Source organism: Notechis scutatus, chromosome Z, assembly GCF_049901735.1.
Source record: "Notechis scutatus isolate UNSWTSFEM ecotype Mainland chromosome Z, rNotScu1.2, whole genome shotgun sequence".
NCBI classification, from domain to species: Eukaryota; Metazoa; Chordata; class Lepidosauria; order Squamata; family Elapidae; genus Notechis; species Notechis scutatus.
In genome coordinates this window covers 87645220-87662071 of record NC_142025.1, presented here as the reverse complement: position 1 = coordinate 87662071, position 16852 = coordinate 87645220, and the positions used below count along the sequence as shown (strand labels likewise).

The 16852-nt window shown below is 38.2% G+C and overlaps 1 protein-coding gene across 6 annotated transcripts in view; it reads right to left on the bottom strand.

Moving 5' to 3' along the window:
• Window positions 1-16852, bottom strand: part of GPATCH8 (G-patch domain containing 8) — a 116286-nt gene that overhangs the window by 55096 nt on the left and 44338 nt on the right. For 2 of the 6 annotated variants that reach the window (XM_087946809.1, XM_087946812.1), the window contains one exon: window positions 3042-3114. In XM_087946809.1, coding sequence (XP_087802935.1) covers window positions 3042-3114 — 73 coding nt within the window. Of the gene's footprint in view, window positions 1-3041; window positions 3115-3317; window positions 3377-14199; window positions 14273-16852 lie in introns of those variants that run through there. The other 4 variants (XM_026683670.2, XM_087946813.1, XM_087946811.1 and 1 more) reach the window with 3 other exon arrangements.

Below are 16852 nucleotides of genomic sequence, written 5' to 3'. Positions count from 1 at the left end.
TGCTTACTGCATGTATAAGCATACACAGCTGTTTTGCTTTTGTAACACATAATGAAACAAAGTTCACTATATACCAATGACTGCATCTCAAACGATCCATCTGTTAAACTACTGAAGTTTGCAGATGATACAACAGTGATTAGTCTCATTTGAGACAATGATGAATCCGCATACAGATGGGAGGTTGAACAACTTGCCTCATGGTGCGACCGGAACAATCTGGAACTGAACACACTCAAAACCGTAGAAATGGTGGTAGACTTTAGGAGAAACCCTCCCATATTATCACCTCTTACAGTACTAGACAACACAGTATCAACAGTAGAGATCTTCAAATATCTAGGTTCTACCATATCTCAAGACCTAAAATGGACACCTAACATCAAAAACGTCATCAAAAAAGCACAACGAAGAATGTTCTTTCTGTGCCAACTCAAAAACCTCAAACTGCCCAAGGAGTTGCTGATGCAGTTCTACAGAGGAGAATGTCATCCGCACCTCTATAACTCTCTCAGACACAGACTTCAGAGGATAATTAGAACTGCAGAAAAATGGACTGCCTTCCATTAAGGACCTATATACTGCACGAGTCAAAAAGAGGGCTATGAAAATATTTACAGACCCCTCACATCCTGGACATAAACTGTTTCAACTCCTGCCCTCAAAATGATGTTGTAGAACACTGCACACCAGAACAACTAGACACAAGAACAGTTTTTCCCCGAACGCCATCACTCTGCTAAACAAATAATTCCCTCAACACTGTCCAAGTCTGCATTACTATTACTATTAATCTTCTCACTGTTCCTATCACTCATCTCCTCCCACTTGTGACTGTATGACTGTAACTTTGTTGCTTGTATCCTTATGATTTACTGACTGTTTCCTAGTATGATTTGATTGCTTATTTGTACCCTATGACTATCACTAAGTGTTGAAACTTATGATTCTTGACGAATGTATCTTTCTTTTCATGTACACTGACTGCATATGCATCAAGACCAATTCCTTGTGCGTCTAAATCACACTTGGCCAATAAAGAATTCATTCATTCATTCAAAGCAACTATGCATGTATACAAATGCAATGACAGAAGGAAGCATTGCAAACCATAGAAGACACACTTTTAATATTTTTTTTAAAATACTAAAAACATGTCTGCATGCATTCCAGAGCACTTCTCTAAAGTATTTCCACAAGATTTTAGCTTTAAATTGAAATTAAGTAAATATAGAATATGTTAAAAGTACACGATAAAGTAGAAATACCATAGAAAGTAGAAATACCATACAGGGAGATGCAGGTGTGTGCGTGTTTTTAATCTTAAATTGAACTAATTTTCAGTTCCACAAATAAACATCAGACAATGTAGTTTGTTCTCATTATAATTTTCTGCAATCAATTTTGTTCTTTGAAAAGAACAGCCTTTCCAATTCAGGACAGGAACCATATGAAACCACTTCTATACCTTAATCAATTAACCGGAGAGCTTTCTTATTCAAATATATATAGCTTAACTTACTAGGCAGCACTTAATTATTCTCGATTATTCATACAGTACAAAAAAATCTTACCACTTTCATTAAGGGTAAGCTTCACTGGAGCATAATAGGAATGAAACATATTAGAGCAGTAGTGGCTAACCTTTTTGGTGCCAAAAATTGTGTGCGCGCTTGCATGAGTGCCAACACCGAGAAGGCAATGCATGCCCCCCATGCCCCCTACGCATACGCATGTAATCCCCATCCATCCACGCCGCCCCCTTACCTGCACTGCACCTCACAGCTGATTTTCGGCTGGTTTGAGGCCTTTTTCGGCCTCCCAAAGGCTTGAGGAAGGCTTCTACAGGCTTCTTCAGGCCAAAAACTAGCCCCGTTTCATCACTTTCGGAATTTTTGGAAAAACAGGAAGTGACGAAACAGGGCTAGTTTTTGGCCTGCAAAAGCCTTCCTCAAGCCTTTGGGAGGCTGAAAAAGGCCTCAAACTGGCCGAAAATCAGCTGTGAGGTGCACGCATGCCCAGTGAGTTAAGTTTGCCTGCAGCTCATGTGCCGGTACAAATGGCTCTGTGTGCCACCTATGGCACGCGTGCCATAGGTTTGCCATCATGGTATTAGAGGATAGGCAATATAGTAAGTTCCAATATATGTCTGGATTCTACTTGCAGAAAGACCTTGTTATTTTACCTATCCTGTTGTCTAAATGACTTTGCGGCTACTCACTAACTTTGTATTGGTTATCAAAAAACCTGGTTACATAACTGAAGTGTCCCACAGCTTAAAAAAAGTAACGTTCAATATATATACCTAAAATATACCTAGGCTATATGGGCTGATATGAGATAGGATGGGAATCAAACTAGGAAGAAAAAATCAGAAGTTTGTGTTGGGTTAATGCTAATTATAGTAAATATTCTACTAAGCAAAATGTTTAACCCCTCAGAAGCAACTTCAAATGAATAAATTACAGCAACAAATAATTTGTATAACTCAGATTTCTGTAGGTTTTGAAACTAACTATTTAGATTAACATTACTGTGATAGTTTCAAGTCTTATATCTCCAATGCAGACAATATTCAATTTTTGTCTAATGCAATGCAGACAATATTCAATTTTAGCCTAAAATCTAAGTGTCTAAGATTGGAAACCACCCCCTAGGTTAAAAAAATAACTATTTTCTGGAAGGGAGATTTACTGCATTTTTTTTCTAATATTTCATTCACCAAAGGTGATGATAAAATCATGGTGACACAATGACTAAACAATTTGTGTCAACAACAGAATGATGCATGGCTTTCCCATCCATACTATAATCCTGCTGCAATATCCAGCTTTCAATTTCCCTTAAATAAAACTTGATATACATATATAATTTAGAATACAGACCACATACTTGACTAATATATAAGAAGAGAAACTGATTGTAATAATGATAAATGTAAAACTTAATAAGTACAAGGGCAAGAAGGGAGGAAAGAATCTAAACTGGAAATTTGATTTGAAGGATATTGAATATTTTAATGGTTACATTTTTTTACTTACCTTGAAGAGATTTCCCCAAGCCTTGGCCCAGCTTCCAACCATGCTTCTGTAGCAAACGGTGTCCAATATTATCCTGACAGACAGAAGAGAGAAACAAACCAAAAATATTCCAATAATATATTCTTTTACAATGACACGTCAACACATGGCGAACAAGGTAATTGTCTACATGTATGCATGCAAAATAAATGAAATAAGAACTACTTAAGGGCAACAATTGCCCCATAAAAGGGAAAAGATATTTACATAAAAACAAAACAAAAAAAACTAGAACACCTGCTGGTAAGATTTTTCCACAGGAACAGAGTTCAGGTAGGATCATCATACTTTCTCATGGTGTGCTGGGTAACTTTTGTGCATAACAGGAAAAAAAGCAATGGGGAAAAATAAAGAAATTGACATTTAAAAAGTATTAAATCAATCTAATTATACAATCATATCCATCACCTAAAAAGTGCCACTTGATTTTTGTAAAAAAACAAAACAAAAAACAAAATACCTAATGTGTTTAGTTTATTTTTTACTTGTTTGTGTGTCAAGACTTTGAAGAGATCACATTAAGTTGTTAAATGTCAGACTTGCCCCACTACTAGAAACCAAAACACAATCAGAGCAAAATCCATGTTAGATTTAATTGGTTTTTACAAATTAAAAAAAACATACATCCAAATATCTATATATGTAGTGTATATATATATATATATATATATGGTATTCAGCTTTGTTCGGGTATTTTCCCACATCATTATAGTTGTGCTTTTAAAGTTGTACTGCGTTTGGCAGAATCTCATCTGCCATTATCAGGCTTCTGTATTGTGTTCGTTTGTGAGTCAGACTTTTACAGTTGTTTCAGTTTTAAATTTGGGGCTAGCCTATTGAATTTAAAACTGAAACAACTGTAAAGTCTGACTCACAGACGAAACAATACAGAAGCCTGATGATGGCAGATGAGATTCTGCCGAAACGTTGCTACAACTTTAAAAGCACAACTAATGACGTGGGGAAAACACCGAACAAAGCTGAATACCATACATGTAAGTACCATGCAAAACTTAAGAAAACAAATATATATATATATTCTGAGATTTTCGGGTATTTGTATGTGGATCTTTGGTTATTCGGGTTTTCTCCCACGTAAAATTGGAAGTATCTTGGCAATGTTTCGATGAAATCTCATTCATCATCTTCAGGCTTGTGTCTTCGGCTTTGTGCTTCTCGGAGTAATGTGAGCTTGCAGAGTAATGTGAGCTTCTTCCTTTTAACTGCTAGTGGGGGTGTGACTTGATTGGGTGGGGGCTTGGCTGTGTTCTGATTGGCTGGGGGTGTGTTCTATTCAGGTTGGGGCTTGGTTGTGCTGAGGTTAGTCTTAGTTGCCAGGGGATTTGAGCTGGTGAGCTGTGATCCTGTTGTTTGGCTTCAACAGGATCAGCTGTGATCCTGTTGTTTGGCTTCATCTTCATGGTGGGCGTCCGTTTGTTTCATGTATGGGTCGGATGGGTTTGAAGAGGGTAGTGATGCAGCTGCAGTACGGCTTCTGGCCCGTGGTCGTGTCTCATCATCTGTGTGGGTGTGAGTCTGCTTTCTACGTGGAAGTGTGGTGGTAGCATCTGTGTGGCCCTTGTGGGTGTGGGTCTGGTGTCATTCTTCATGTTTAGGTACTCATTTGTTAATGAGGGCGGGTTTCCAAATGGCTGGTAGGCGGGAGGTATCATCTCATTTATTCATGCTGTGTGGGTGTTTTTCTATCTCTATGGCTTCTCTGATTATTCTGTTGTTGAAGTGTTCGGTTTTGGCGATAGTCCTGGTATTTTTAAAGTCAATCTCATGTCCTGTGGCTTTGAGGTGTTGGACCAGGGAAGAGGTCGGTTCTTCTTTTTGATTGAGTTCTTGTGTTCTTCAATGCGTGCACTTATTCTTCTGTTGGTTTCTCCGATGTATGTGGTGGGGCAGGCGGTGCATGGGATTTCGTATACTCCTTGGTTTTCTAACTCGATTCTGTCTTTAGGGTTTCTTAGGATGGTGGATATTTTTCTGTTTGTGCAGAATGCTGTCTTAATGTTGTGTTTTGGAGGATCTTGCTGATTTTGTCTGTAGTGCCTTTTATATATGGGAGGAGGACTTTGCCGTTCTCTTGTTCTCTGTCTTGGATTTTGGTTGGGGTTTCTTTTTGGATTAGGTGGATAATCTTCTTTCTTTGGAATCCATTGGCTGTTAGTACGTTAGGGAGAGTGTGTAGTTCGGTTTTTAGGTGTTGTTCACGGCTAAGCATTTTGTTCTGGAGATGAGTGTCTATGCTACGGAATTGATCTGTGCTAGGTGGTGGTGTGAGAGTGCATGTAGATAGCGGTTTGTATGTGTTTTCTTCTGGTAGATAGTGTGTCCTAGGGAGCCATTAGATTTTTTGTATACTAAGACATCTAGGAAGGGAAGTTGATTGTTAGCTTCTGTTTCCATGGTGAATTGTATTGGGGTGTAGGCTGTTGAGGTGTGTGAGGAAGTTGTTCAGTTTTTCTTTCCCGTGTGGCCAGATTATGAAGGTGTCATCTACGTATCTGAGCCAGAGTTTGGGTTTGTTATCATAATTTTCTAGAGCTTGTGTTTCAAAGTGTTCCATGTAGAGGTTTTGCGATGACAGGTGAGAGGGGTGATCCCATGGGTGCTCCTTCTATTTTTTTTTTGTATTTTTGTCCATTGTAGGTGAAGTATGTTTTGGATAGGCAGTGGTTGGTCAGATCTAGGATGTGATGGGGGGGGTTGTATTTGTTTTGGATGGCTGTCTAGGCTTCTTTTATAGGCACTTGGGTGAAGAGATATGACATCGAAGCTCATTAGTAGGTCGCTGGGCTGTAAGTTTTGTTTCTTTATGATCTCAATGAACTGGAATGAGTTTCTTACGTGTAGGTTGATGGATTCTGCATAGGGCTGTAGTTGTTTGGCGAGAAATTTGGCTAGGTTTTGTAGAGGTGAGCCTATGGAGCTGACTATTGGTCTAAGTGGGGTTCCTTCTTTGTGTATCTTGGGGAGACCATAAAGCTTAGGGCATCTGGATGATTTCTCTCTGGGTATGATTCTTTGCTGGATTTCTTCGCTGATGGGGGAGGCTTTTATTTTGGATCTGGTGGTTTTTTTCTAGGTAGGTGGTGGGGTTTGTGTTTAGTGGTTTGTATGTGGGGTCTTGGAGTAGGTTGGTTAACTTGGTTTGGTAATCAGATGTGTTCATAACCACCGTCGTGTTGCCCTTGTCTGCTGGTAGAATTATTATGCTGATCTCTTCTTTCAGGTTAAGTAGTGCAGTTTGTTCTTCTTTGGATAAGTTGCTTTTGGGGGTTTGCTGGTGCAGAGGATGTTGGTGATTTCGAGTCTGATTCTGTTAGCATCATCAGAGTTGGTTTTGGTCAGGCTGGTTTCAACTCAACAGCCTACACCCAAAATACAATTCACCATGGAAACAGAAGCTAACAATCAACTTCCCTTCCTAGATGTCTTAGTATACAAAAAATCTAATGGCTCCCTAGGACACACCATCTACCAGAAGAAAACACATACAAACCGCTATCTACACGCACTCTCCACCACCCAGCACAGATCAATTCCGTATTTGCGAGACACTCATCTCCAGAACAAAATGCTTAGCTGACGAACAACACCTAAAAACTGAACTCCCTAACGTACTAACAGCCAATGGATTCCAAAGAAAGAAGATTACCCACCTAATCCAAAAAGAAACCCCAACCAAAATCCAAGACAGAGGACAAGAGAACAGCAAAGTCCTCCTCCATATATAAAAGGCACTACAGACAAAATCAGCAAGATCCTCCAAAAACACAACATTAAGACATCATTCTACACAAACAGAAAAATATCCACCATCCTAAGAAACCCTAAAGACAGAATCGAGGTTAGAAAACCAAGGAGTATACGAAATCCCATGCACCGCCTGCCCCACCACATACATCGGAGAAACCAACAGAAGAATAAGTGCACGCATTGAAGAACACAAGAACTCAATCAAAAAGAAGAACCGAGCCTCTTCCCTGGTCCAACACCTCAAAGCCACAGGACATGAGATTGCCTTTAAAAATACCAGAACTATCACCAAAACTGAACACTTCAACAACAGAATAATCAGACAAGCCACCGAGATAGAAAAACGCCCAAACAGCATGAATAAACGAGATGATACCTCCGCCTACCAGCCATTTGGAAACCTGCCCTCATTAACAAACAAGTACCTAACATGAAGAATGACACAGACCCACACCCATGAGGACCACACAAGATGCTACCACCACACTTCCACGTGAAAGCAGACTCACACCCACACAGATGATGAGACACGACACCACGGACCAGAAGCCGCATCATTACAGCTGCATCACTACCCACAACTTCAAACCCCTCCGACCCATACATGAAACGAACGGACGCTCACCATGAAGATGTACACGACCACGAGCGCGAAGCCAAACAACAGGATCACAGCTCACCAGCTCAAATCCCCTGGCAACTAAGACTAACCTCCAGCACAACCAAGCTCCCACCTGAACAGAACACACCCCCAGCCAATCAGAACACAGCCAACCCCCAACCAATCAGAACACAGCCAACCCCCAACCAAGGAGAACACAACCCCACCCAATCTACAACACAGCCAAGCCCCACCCAATCAAGTCACACCCCCCACTAGCAGTTAAAAGGAAGAAGCAGCTGCAAGCTCACATTACTCCGAGAAGCACAAAGCCGAAGACACAAGCCTGAAGATGACGAATGAGATTTCGTCAAACGTTTACAAGATACTTCCAATTTCACGTGAGAGAAAACCCCGAATAACCAAAGATATATATATATATATATACACACACACACACACACACATACATACACACACACACACACACATATATGCATATATAACCATATATATACATATATACAAGCACACACATACACACACAAACACACACACACACACACACACATATATATATATATACACACACACCCATATATATGAAAATTAAAACATGCAGCCATTATTGAACTGAAAAAGTATAGCAAAGTTAGTAAAAATACAAAAGTTCAAATTTAAAATATTAACAAATTAGAAATAATTAAAGTATATATAGATAAAATAAGCTCAAGCGTAGACTGTATGATGCATTACACATGTAAACTAACAGAAACACTAATATGTTAGGATGAACAGGCCTAGCAACAGGTTAAAACAAGCAAGGAACCATTAGTGCTTGTAGGACAAAACACAACAAGCATAATGTCTCATCTTTTAAAAGAAAATCAAAATGGACTAAAATTAATAAGAGGTGAATGTAGTAATTCAATGTTAGCTTTTGATGTCAAGCTAAAGCAAAGAAACTAGCATATACATAGCTAGGATGAAATTAATTTCAAGAAAGACACTGGATTCCCATGTTCATGTTCAAGGAAAAAAGATTACAGGGAATCATATATGGTAATTAGTCTTTTCCTGGTGAATGTCCTTAAATGCTCTCCCTAAATTTTTTTTTCTTCACCTGGAATATAAATTGAAGAAATTAAATATAAATTAGCTCCCTCTTTTCTTAACACTCTCTCATGTGTTTTCTTCCAGAATCTCTTTCCCTTATTTCAGCAATGGACCTGATTTTAATGCTATTAGACAGAAGTGCTTTAAAAAAGAACCACAGCTCTTTCAATTCACTTACTTCAATTCAATATTCTGTTTCATCTATTTCAGGGATGAACCCTAATTTAAATCCAGCCCTTCAGGCAGCCTTGTAGAAATAGGAGGCCTCTATATCTGTTGATCTATAACTTCTATCACTCATTAGGTAGGCCAGACATGGACAATATGAGACTCTTATTATTAAGAACAATTGTATATTCTGACAATTATTATCACTTTAATTATATGTAAAAATATCTCTGAAATTTGGCTATCATGTAATGATAATCCACTTATAATGCAGTTATAAAATCCCCAGGGTCTCAGAGGATAAAGCTAGTGAAGTCTTGTTTTCTTAAAAATCTCAAACAAATCTACCAAACACAGTATAAAACGACTGGATAAGTTTGATTCAATGGACAGCAACTTCGTGTGTGTGTGTGTGTGTGTGCGCATGCATGCATGCGTGCAGGCACATGCAGGTAATAGTTGATACTGACGCATACATAGATATATGTATATGTGTATTATGTTGTAATTCTACACGCATATCTACCTAGGAATAAATCCTATTAAAATCAGTGGGACTTATTTTTAAATAAATACATATCAGTTTTCCTTTAGGACTACTAGTAACTAGAGGTACTGAAAATAATAGTGGGACCATATTATGAAAAAATAAGAAGCTCCTCAAACCCCGCTTCACTCCCCTCCCAGGTTACTTATCTCCCCCTCCCCATGTTCACTGACATTTATTGTTTTTGCTTCTGTTCTCCATGCTTAGTGTTTGTTTTATTGATTTCTAGTGTCTGAATTAGATTGAGAAATTGTCTCTTTGGCTGATATTTTCAGTTTAATTTTTTCTAAATCTTTTAAACACTGACTTTTCTAAATATATAGAAAAATGCAGCCATTTTGGATAGTTATTAACAGAATAGTGTTAGTATCAGACTAATAAGAAGTTCCTGACAAAAAACTGTTGTACTTCCATTCCTGCAAAAGGAAACAATTATTGCTCAGATGAGACATTGTGCTAAACATGTTGTGTGATGAATGCACTAAAAAGTAACAGACACATGAAGCCATTATGCTATTTCCAAAAAAAGCAGTGCAGGTGGAGTGAAAGCATTTCCATAACGAACCTGGCTTTAAAAACTTCAGGCTGTCAAAAGAATACAGTTAAATGTAACACAAAGTAGCCAAAAAAAACTGTCCAACCAACTAGTGGTAATTTGTTGTTTTTAATGTATTTGTCTTGTTTTTATTCACTGCTATACGAATAATGTTTTTAAAAAGAATGAACGCATAAAATAAACACAAGACTAGCTGGGAGTTTTAACAGCATTGTGACTGACATTGTGAAAGAGGAGGAGCAGGAAGAGAAACAAACATTAAAACTGAACATAGGAAAGAGAATAAAACTGAGGATGATTCATGCACATTTAGCACCACACTTGCAAAGCCACTCAAGAGACTGTGTATGTGTATACTTCAACATACAAGTGAAGTTTCTAGCCTATAAAAACTCCTATGATTTATGGAGATGTGTAAATTTTCAGATTTCACACTGTTCTTCAGTGGCTAAAACACTCAAATAAAAACATTTCTTTAAAAAAAGTAATAGATAAGGATACTTCATTAGATATCTTCAGTAATTAACTGTCTCCCATTAGAATTGTTATACATTTGAGGAGCTTAGAGATATAAAGGCTTATGAATACAAAGTTCAATTAAATTAGCTTAGAAATGTTTTTGTTTAATACAATGGGAATACTGTTACTATCACCTTCTGAGTGGCTCCAAAAGGGATGCTGACTGTGCATCAAAGAATTTAAAAGCAGGAACAGCTTGCTATAAAGGGTGCTTCCATGCAAAGTAGAAGGGAAAAAAAAGAATAAAAGCCCCAAATAAAAACTTAGAGCTTACTGCATGACACAATGAAGGCAGAGAGAAAAGCCCAAGAGTAGTGCTACATCATTCAGCATCTGCAGAAAGCACAATATTTAGAGTGCTTGGCAGTATACAGGCTGCTGCTAAATATCAAATTAGCAGTCCTATACAGATACCATTTTGGATTCAGTGGAGTCCACAGATCAGTGTAGATGTGCAATATGACAAAAACTAAATCCCCAAAATTACTACAATATTCTTCTTTTGCATTCCACAAAGGGACTAGCTAAGAAATCATTTTGACCATCCTGTGTACAATATTTGAGTGGTCATAAACATCAATAATATATGACAAGGGTAAGAGCAAGAAAGAGAAAATATAAAACTAAACTATTGGTCTCAATAAATGTTAAAATATCCTTGCTAATATGAAGCACAATAAATTGATACAGATGAAAAAGGGAAGACTGGGTTGTTTGTTAAATATTTTCTGAAACTGCTGCCCTTTTCTCAATATAAATGGTGCTTACAAAAACAGGAATCATTACAAGATACAGAGAGCTAACCTGTGGGGAAAATATATTATCTAGTCAGGCTCTGCATGGCTGAGGATAAAAAAAGACAGCTTGAAGCAAATAGCTCATATTTTGTAATATGGAAAGGTATAAAACATTTTCTCCAACAGTGATTAGTCTCATTTGAGACAATGATGAATCAAACGCATACAGATGGGAGGTTGAACAACTTGCCTCATGATTGGACGCGTTTCTTGGTGCGACCGGAACAATCTGGAACTGAACACACTCAAAACCGTAGAAATGGTGGTAGACTTTAGGAGAAACCCTCCCATATTATCACCTCTTACAGTACTAGACAACACAGTATCAACAGTAGAGATCTTCAAATATCTAGGTTCTACCATATCTCAAGACCTAAAATGGACACCTAACATCAAAAAGCGTCATCAAAAAAGCACAACGAAGAATGTTCTTTCTGTGCCAACTCAAAAACCTCAAACTGCCCAAGGAGTTGCTGATGCAGTTCTACAGAGGGAGAATGTCATCCAGCACCCTCTATAACTCTCTCAGACACAGACTTCAGAGGATAATTAGAACTGCAGAAAAATGGACTGCCTTCCATTAAGGACCTATATACTGCACTGAGTCAAAAGAGGGCTATGAAAATATTTACAGACCCCTCACATCCTGGACATAAACTGTTTCAACTCCTGCCCTCAAAATGATGTTGTAGAACACTGCACACCAGAACAACTAGACACAAGAACAGTTTTTCCCGAACGCCATCACTCTGCTAAACAAATAATTCCCTCAACACTGTCCAAGTCTGCATTACTATTACTATTAATCTTCTCACTGTTCCTATCACTCATCTCCTCCCACTTGTGACTGTATGACTGTAACTTTGTTGCTTGTATCCTTATGATTTACTGACTGTTTCCTAGTATGATTTGATTGCTTATTTGTACCCTATGACTATCACTAAGTGTTGAAACTTATGATTCTTGACGAATGTATCTTTCTTTTCATGTACACTGACTGCATATGCATCAAGACCAATTCCTTGTGCGTCTAAATCACACTTGGCCAATAAAGAATTCATTCATTCATTCAAAGCAACTATGCATGTATACAAATGCAATGACAGAAGGAAGCATTGCAAACCATAGAAGACACACTTTTAATATTTTTTTTTAAAATACTAAAAACATGTCTGCATGCATTCAGAGCACTTCTCTAAAGTATTTCCACAAGATTTTAGCTTTAAATTGAAATTAAGTAAATATAGAATATGTTAAAAGTACACGATAAAGTAGAAATACCATAGAAAGTAGAAATACCATACAGGGAGATGCAGGTGTGTGCGTGTTTTAATCTTAAATTGAACTAATTTTCAGTTCCACAAATAAACATCAGACAATGTAGTTTGTTCTCATTATAATTTTCTGCAATCAATTTTGTTCTTTGAAAAGAACAGCCTTTCCAATTCAGGACAGGAACCATATGAAACCACTTCTATACCTTAATCAATTAACCGGAGAGCTTTCTTATTCAAATATATATAGCTTAACTTACTAGGCAGCACTTAATTATTCTCGATTATTCATACAGTACAAAAAAAATCTTACCACTTTCATTAAGGGTAAGCTTCACTGGAGGCATAATAGGAATGAAACATATTAGAGCAGTAGTGGCTAACCTTTTTGGTGCCAAAAAATTGTGTGCGCGCTTGCATGAGTGCCAACACCGAGAAGGCAATGCATGCCCCCATGCCCCACGCATACGCATGTAATCCCCATCCATCCACGCCGCCCCCTTACCTGCACTGCACCTCACAGCTGATTTCGGCTGGTTTGAGAACCTTTTCGGCCTCCCAAAGGCTTGAGGAAGGCTTCTACAGGCTTCTTCAGGCCAAAAACTAGCCCCGTTTCATCACTTTGGAATTTTTGGAAAAACAGGAAGTGACGAAACAGGGCTGATTTTAACCTGCAAAAGCCTTCCTCAAGCCTTTGGGAGGCTGAAAAGGCCTCAAACAACCGAAAATCAGCTGTAAGCCTCTGCCTCTACCCAGTGAGTTAAGTTTGCCTGCAGCTCATGTGCCGGTACAAATGGCTCTGTGTGCCACCTATGGCACGCGTGCCATAGGTTTGCCATCATGGTATTAGAGGATAGGCAATATAGTAAGTTCCAATATATGTCTGGATTCTACTTGCAGAAAGACCTTGTTATTTTACCTATCCTGTTGTCTAAATGACTTTGCGGCTACTCACTAACTTTGTATTGGTTATCAAAAAACCTGGTTACATAACTGAAGTGTCCCACAGCTTAAAAAAAGTAACGTTCAATATATATACCTAAAATATACCTAGGCTATATGGGCTGATATGAGATAGGATGGGAATCAAACTAGGAAGAAAAATCAGAAGTTTGTGTTGGGTTAATGCTAATTATAGTAAATATTCTACTAAGCAAAATGTTTAACCCCTCAGAAGCAACTTCAAATGAATAAATTACAGCAACAAATAATTTGTATAACTCAGATTTCTGTAGGTTTTGAAACTAACTATTTAGATTAACATTACTGTGATAGTTTCAAGTCTTATATCTCCAATGCAGACAATATTCAATTTTTGTCTAATGCAATGCAGACAATATTCAATTTTAGCCTAAAATCTAAGTGTCTAAGATTGGAAACCACCCCTAGGTTAAAAAATAACTATTTTCTGGAAGGGAGATTTACTGCATTTTTTTCTAATATTTCATTCACCAAAGGTGATGATAAAATCATGGTGACACAATGACTAAACAATTTGTGTCAACAACAGAATGATGCATGGCTTTCCCATCCATACTATAATCCTGCTGCAATATCCAGCTTTCAATTTCCCTTAAATAAAACTTGATATACATATATAATTTAGAATACAGACCACATACTTGACTAATATATAAGAAGAGAAACTGATTGTAATAATGATAAATGTAAAACTTAATAAGTACAAGGGCAAGAAGGGAGGGAAAGAATCTAAACTGGAAATTTGATTTGAAGGATATTGAATATTTTAATGGTTACATTTTTTTTACTTACCTTGAAGAGATTTCCCCAAGCCTTGGCCCAGCTTCCAACCATGCTTCTGTAGCAAACGGTGTCCAATATTATCCTGACAGACAGAAGAGAGAAACAAACCAAAAATATTCCAATAATATATTCTTTTACAATGACACGTCAACACATGGCGAACAAGGTAATTGTCTACATGTATGCATGCAAAATAAATGAAATAAGAACTACTTAAGGGCAACAATTGCCCCATAAAAGGGAAAAGATATTTACATAAAAACAAAACAAAAAAACTAGAACACCTGCTGGTAAGATTTTTCCACAGGAACAGAGTTCAGGTAGGATCATCATACTTTCTCATGGTGTGCTGGGTAACTTTTGTGCATAACAGGAAAAAAAAGCAATGGGGAAAAATAAAAGAAATTGACATTTAAAAGTATTAAATCAATCTAATTATACAATCATATCCATCACCTAAAAAAGTGCCACTTGATTTTTGTAAAAAACAAAACAAAAAACAAAATACCTAATGTGTTTAGTTTATTTTTACTTGTTTGTGTGTCAAGACTTTGAAGAGATCACATTAAGTTGTTAAATGTCAGACTTGCCCCACTACTAGAAACCAAAACACAATCAGAGCAAAATCCATGTTAGATTTAATTGGTTTTTACAAATTAAAAAAAACATACATCCAAATATCTATATATGTAGTGTGTATATATATATATATATATATATGGTATTCAACTTTGTTGGGTATTTTCCCACATCATTATAGTTGTGCTTTTAAAGTTGTAGCAACGTTTGCAGAATCTCATCTGCCATTATCAGGCTTCTGTATTGTGTTCGTTTGTGAGTCAGACTTTTACAGTTGTTTCAGTTTTAAATTTGGGGCTAGCCTATTGAATTTAAAACTGAAACAGCTGTAAAAGTCTGACTCCTGAGCAACACAATACAGAAGCCTGATGATGGCAGATGGTCTCTGCGAACTGATGCTAACTTTAAAAGCACAACTGTGGCGATGAGAAAATACCGAACAAAGCTGAATACCATACATGTAATGCCAGCGAAAACTTAAGAAAACAAATATATATATATATTCTGAGATTTTGCGGGTATTTGTATGTGGATCTTTGGTTATTCGGGTTTTCTCCCACGTAAAATTGGAAGTATCTTGGCAATGTTTCGACGAAATCTCATTCATCATCTTCAGGCTTGTGTCTTCGGCTTTGTGCTTCTCGGAGTAATGTGAGCTTGCAGAGTAATGTGAGCTTCTTCCTTTTAACTGCTAGTGGGGGTGTGACTTGATTGGGTGGGGGCTTGGCTGTGTTCTGATTGGCTGGGGTGTGTTCTATTCAGGTTGGGGCTTGGTTGTGCTGAGGTTAGTCTTAGTTGCCAGGGATTTGAGCTGGTGAGCTGTGATCCTGTTGTTTGGCTTCAACAGGATCAGCTGTGATCCTGTTGTTTGGCTTCATCTTCATGGTGGGCGTCCGTTTGTTTCATGTATGGGTCGGATGGGTTTGAAGAGGGTAGTGATGCAGCTGCAGTACGGCTTCTGGCCGTGGTCGTGTCTCATCATCTGTGTGGGTGTGAGTCTGCTTTCTACGTGGAAGTGTGGTGGTAGCATCTTGTGTGGCCCTTGTGGGTGTGGGTCTGGTGTCATTCTTCATGTTAGGTACTCATTTGTTAATGAGGCGGGTTTCAAATGGCTGGTAGGCGGGAGGTATCATCTCATTTATTCATGCTGTGTGGGTGTTTTTCTATCTCTATGGCTTCTCTGATTATTCTGTTGTTGAAGTGTTCGGTTTTGGCGATAGTCCTGGTATTTTTAAAGTCAATCTCATGTCCTGTGGCTTTGAGGTGTTGGACCAGGGAAGAGGTCGGTTCTTCTTTTTTGATTGAGTTCTTGTGTTCTTCAATGCGTGCACTTATTCTTCTGTTGGTTTCTCCGATGTATGTGGTGGGGCAGGCGGTGCATGGGATTTCGTATACTCCTTGGTTTTCTAACTCGATTCTGTCTTTAGGGTTTCTTAGGATGGTGGATATTTTTCTGTTTGTGCAGAATGCTGTCTTAATGTTGTGTTTTTGGAGGATCTTGCTGATTTTGTCTGTAGTGCCTTTTATATATGGGAGGAGGACTTTGCCGTTCTCTTGTTCTCTGTCTTGGATTTTGGTTGGGGTTTCTTTTTGGATTAGGTGGATAATCTTCTTTCTTTGGAATCCATTGGCTGTTAGTACGTTAGGGAGAGTGTGTAGTTCGGTTTTAGGTGTTGTTCGTCGGCTAAGCATTTTGTTCTGGAGATGAGTGTCTCGGCTCACGGAATTGATCTGTGCTAGGTGGTGGTGTGAGAGTGCATGTAGATAGCGGTTTGTATGTGTTTTCTTCTGGTAGATAGTGTGTCCTAGGGAGCCATTAGATTTTTTGTATACTAAGACATCTAGGAAGGGAAGTTGATTGTTAGCTTCTGTTTCCATGGTGAATTGTATTGGGGTGTAGGCTGTTGAGGTGTGTGAGGAAGTTGTTCAGTTTTTCTTTCCCGTGTGGCCAGATTATGAAGGTGTCATCTACGTATCTGAGCCAGAGTTTGGGTTTGTTATCATAATTTTCTAGAGCTTGTGTTTCAAAGTGTTCCATGTAGAGGTTTGCGATGACAGGTGAGAGGGGTGATCCCATGGGTGC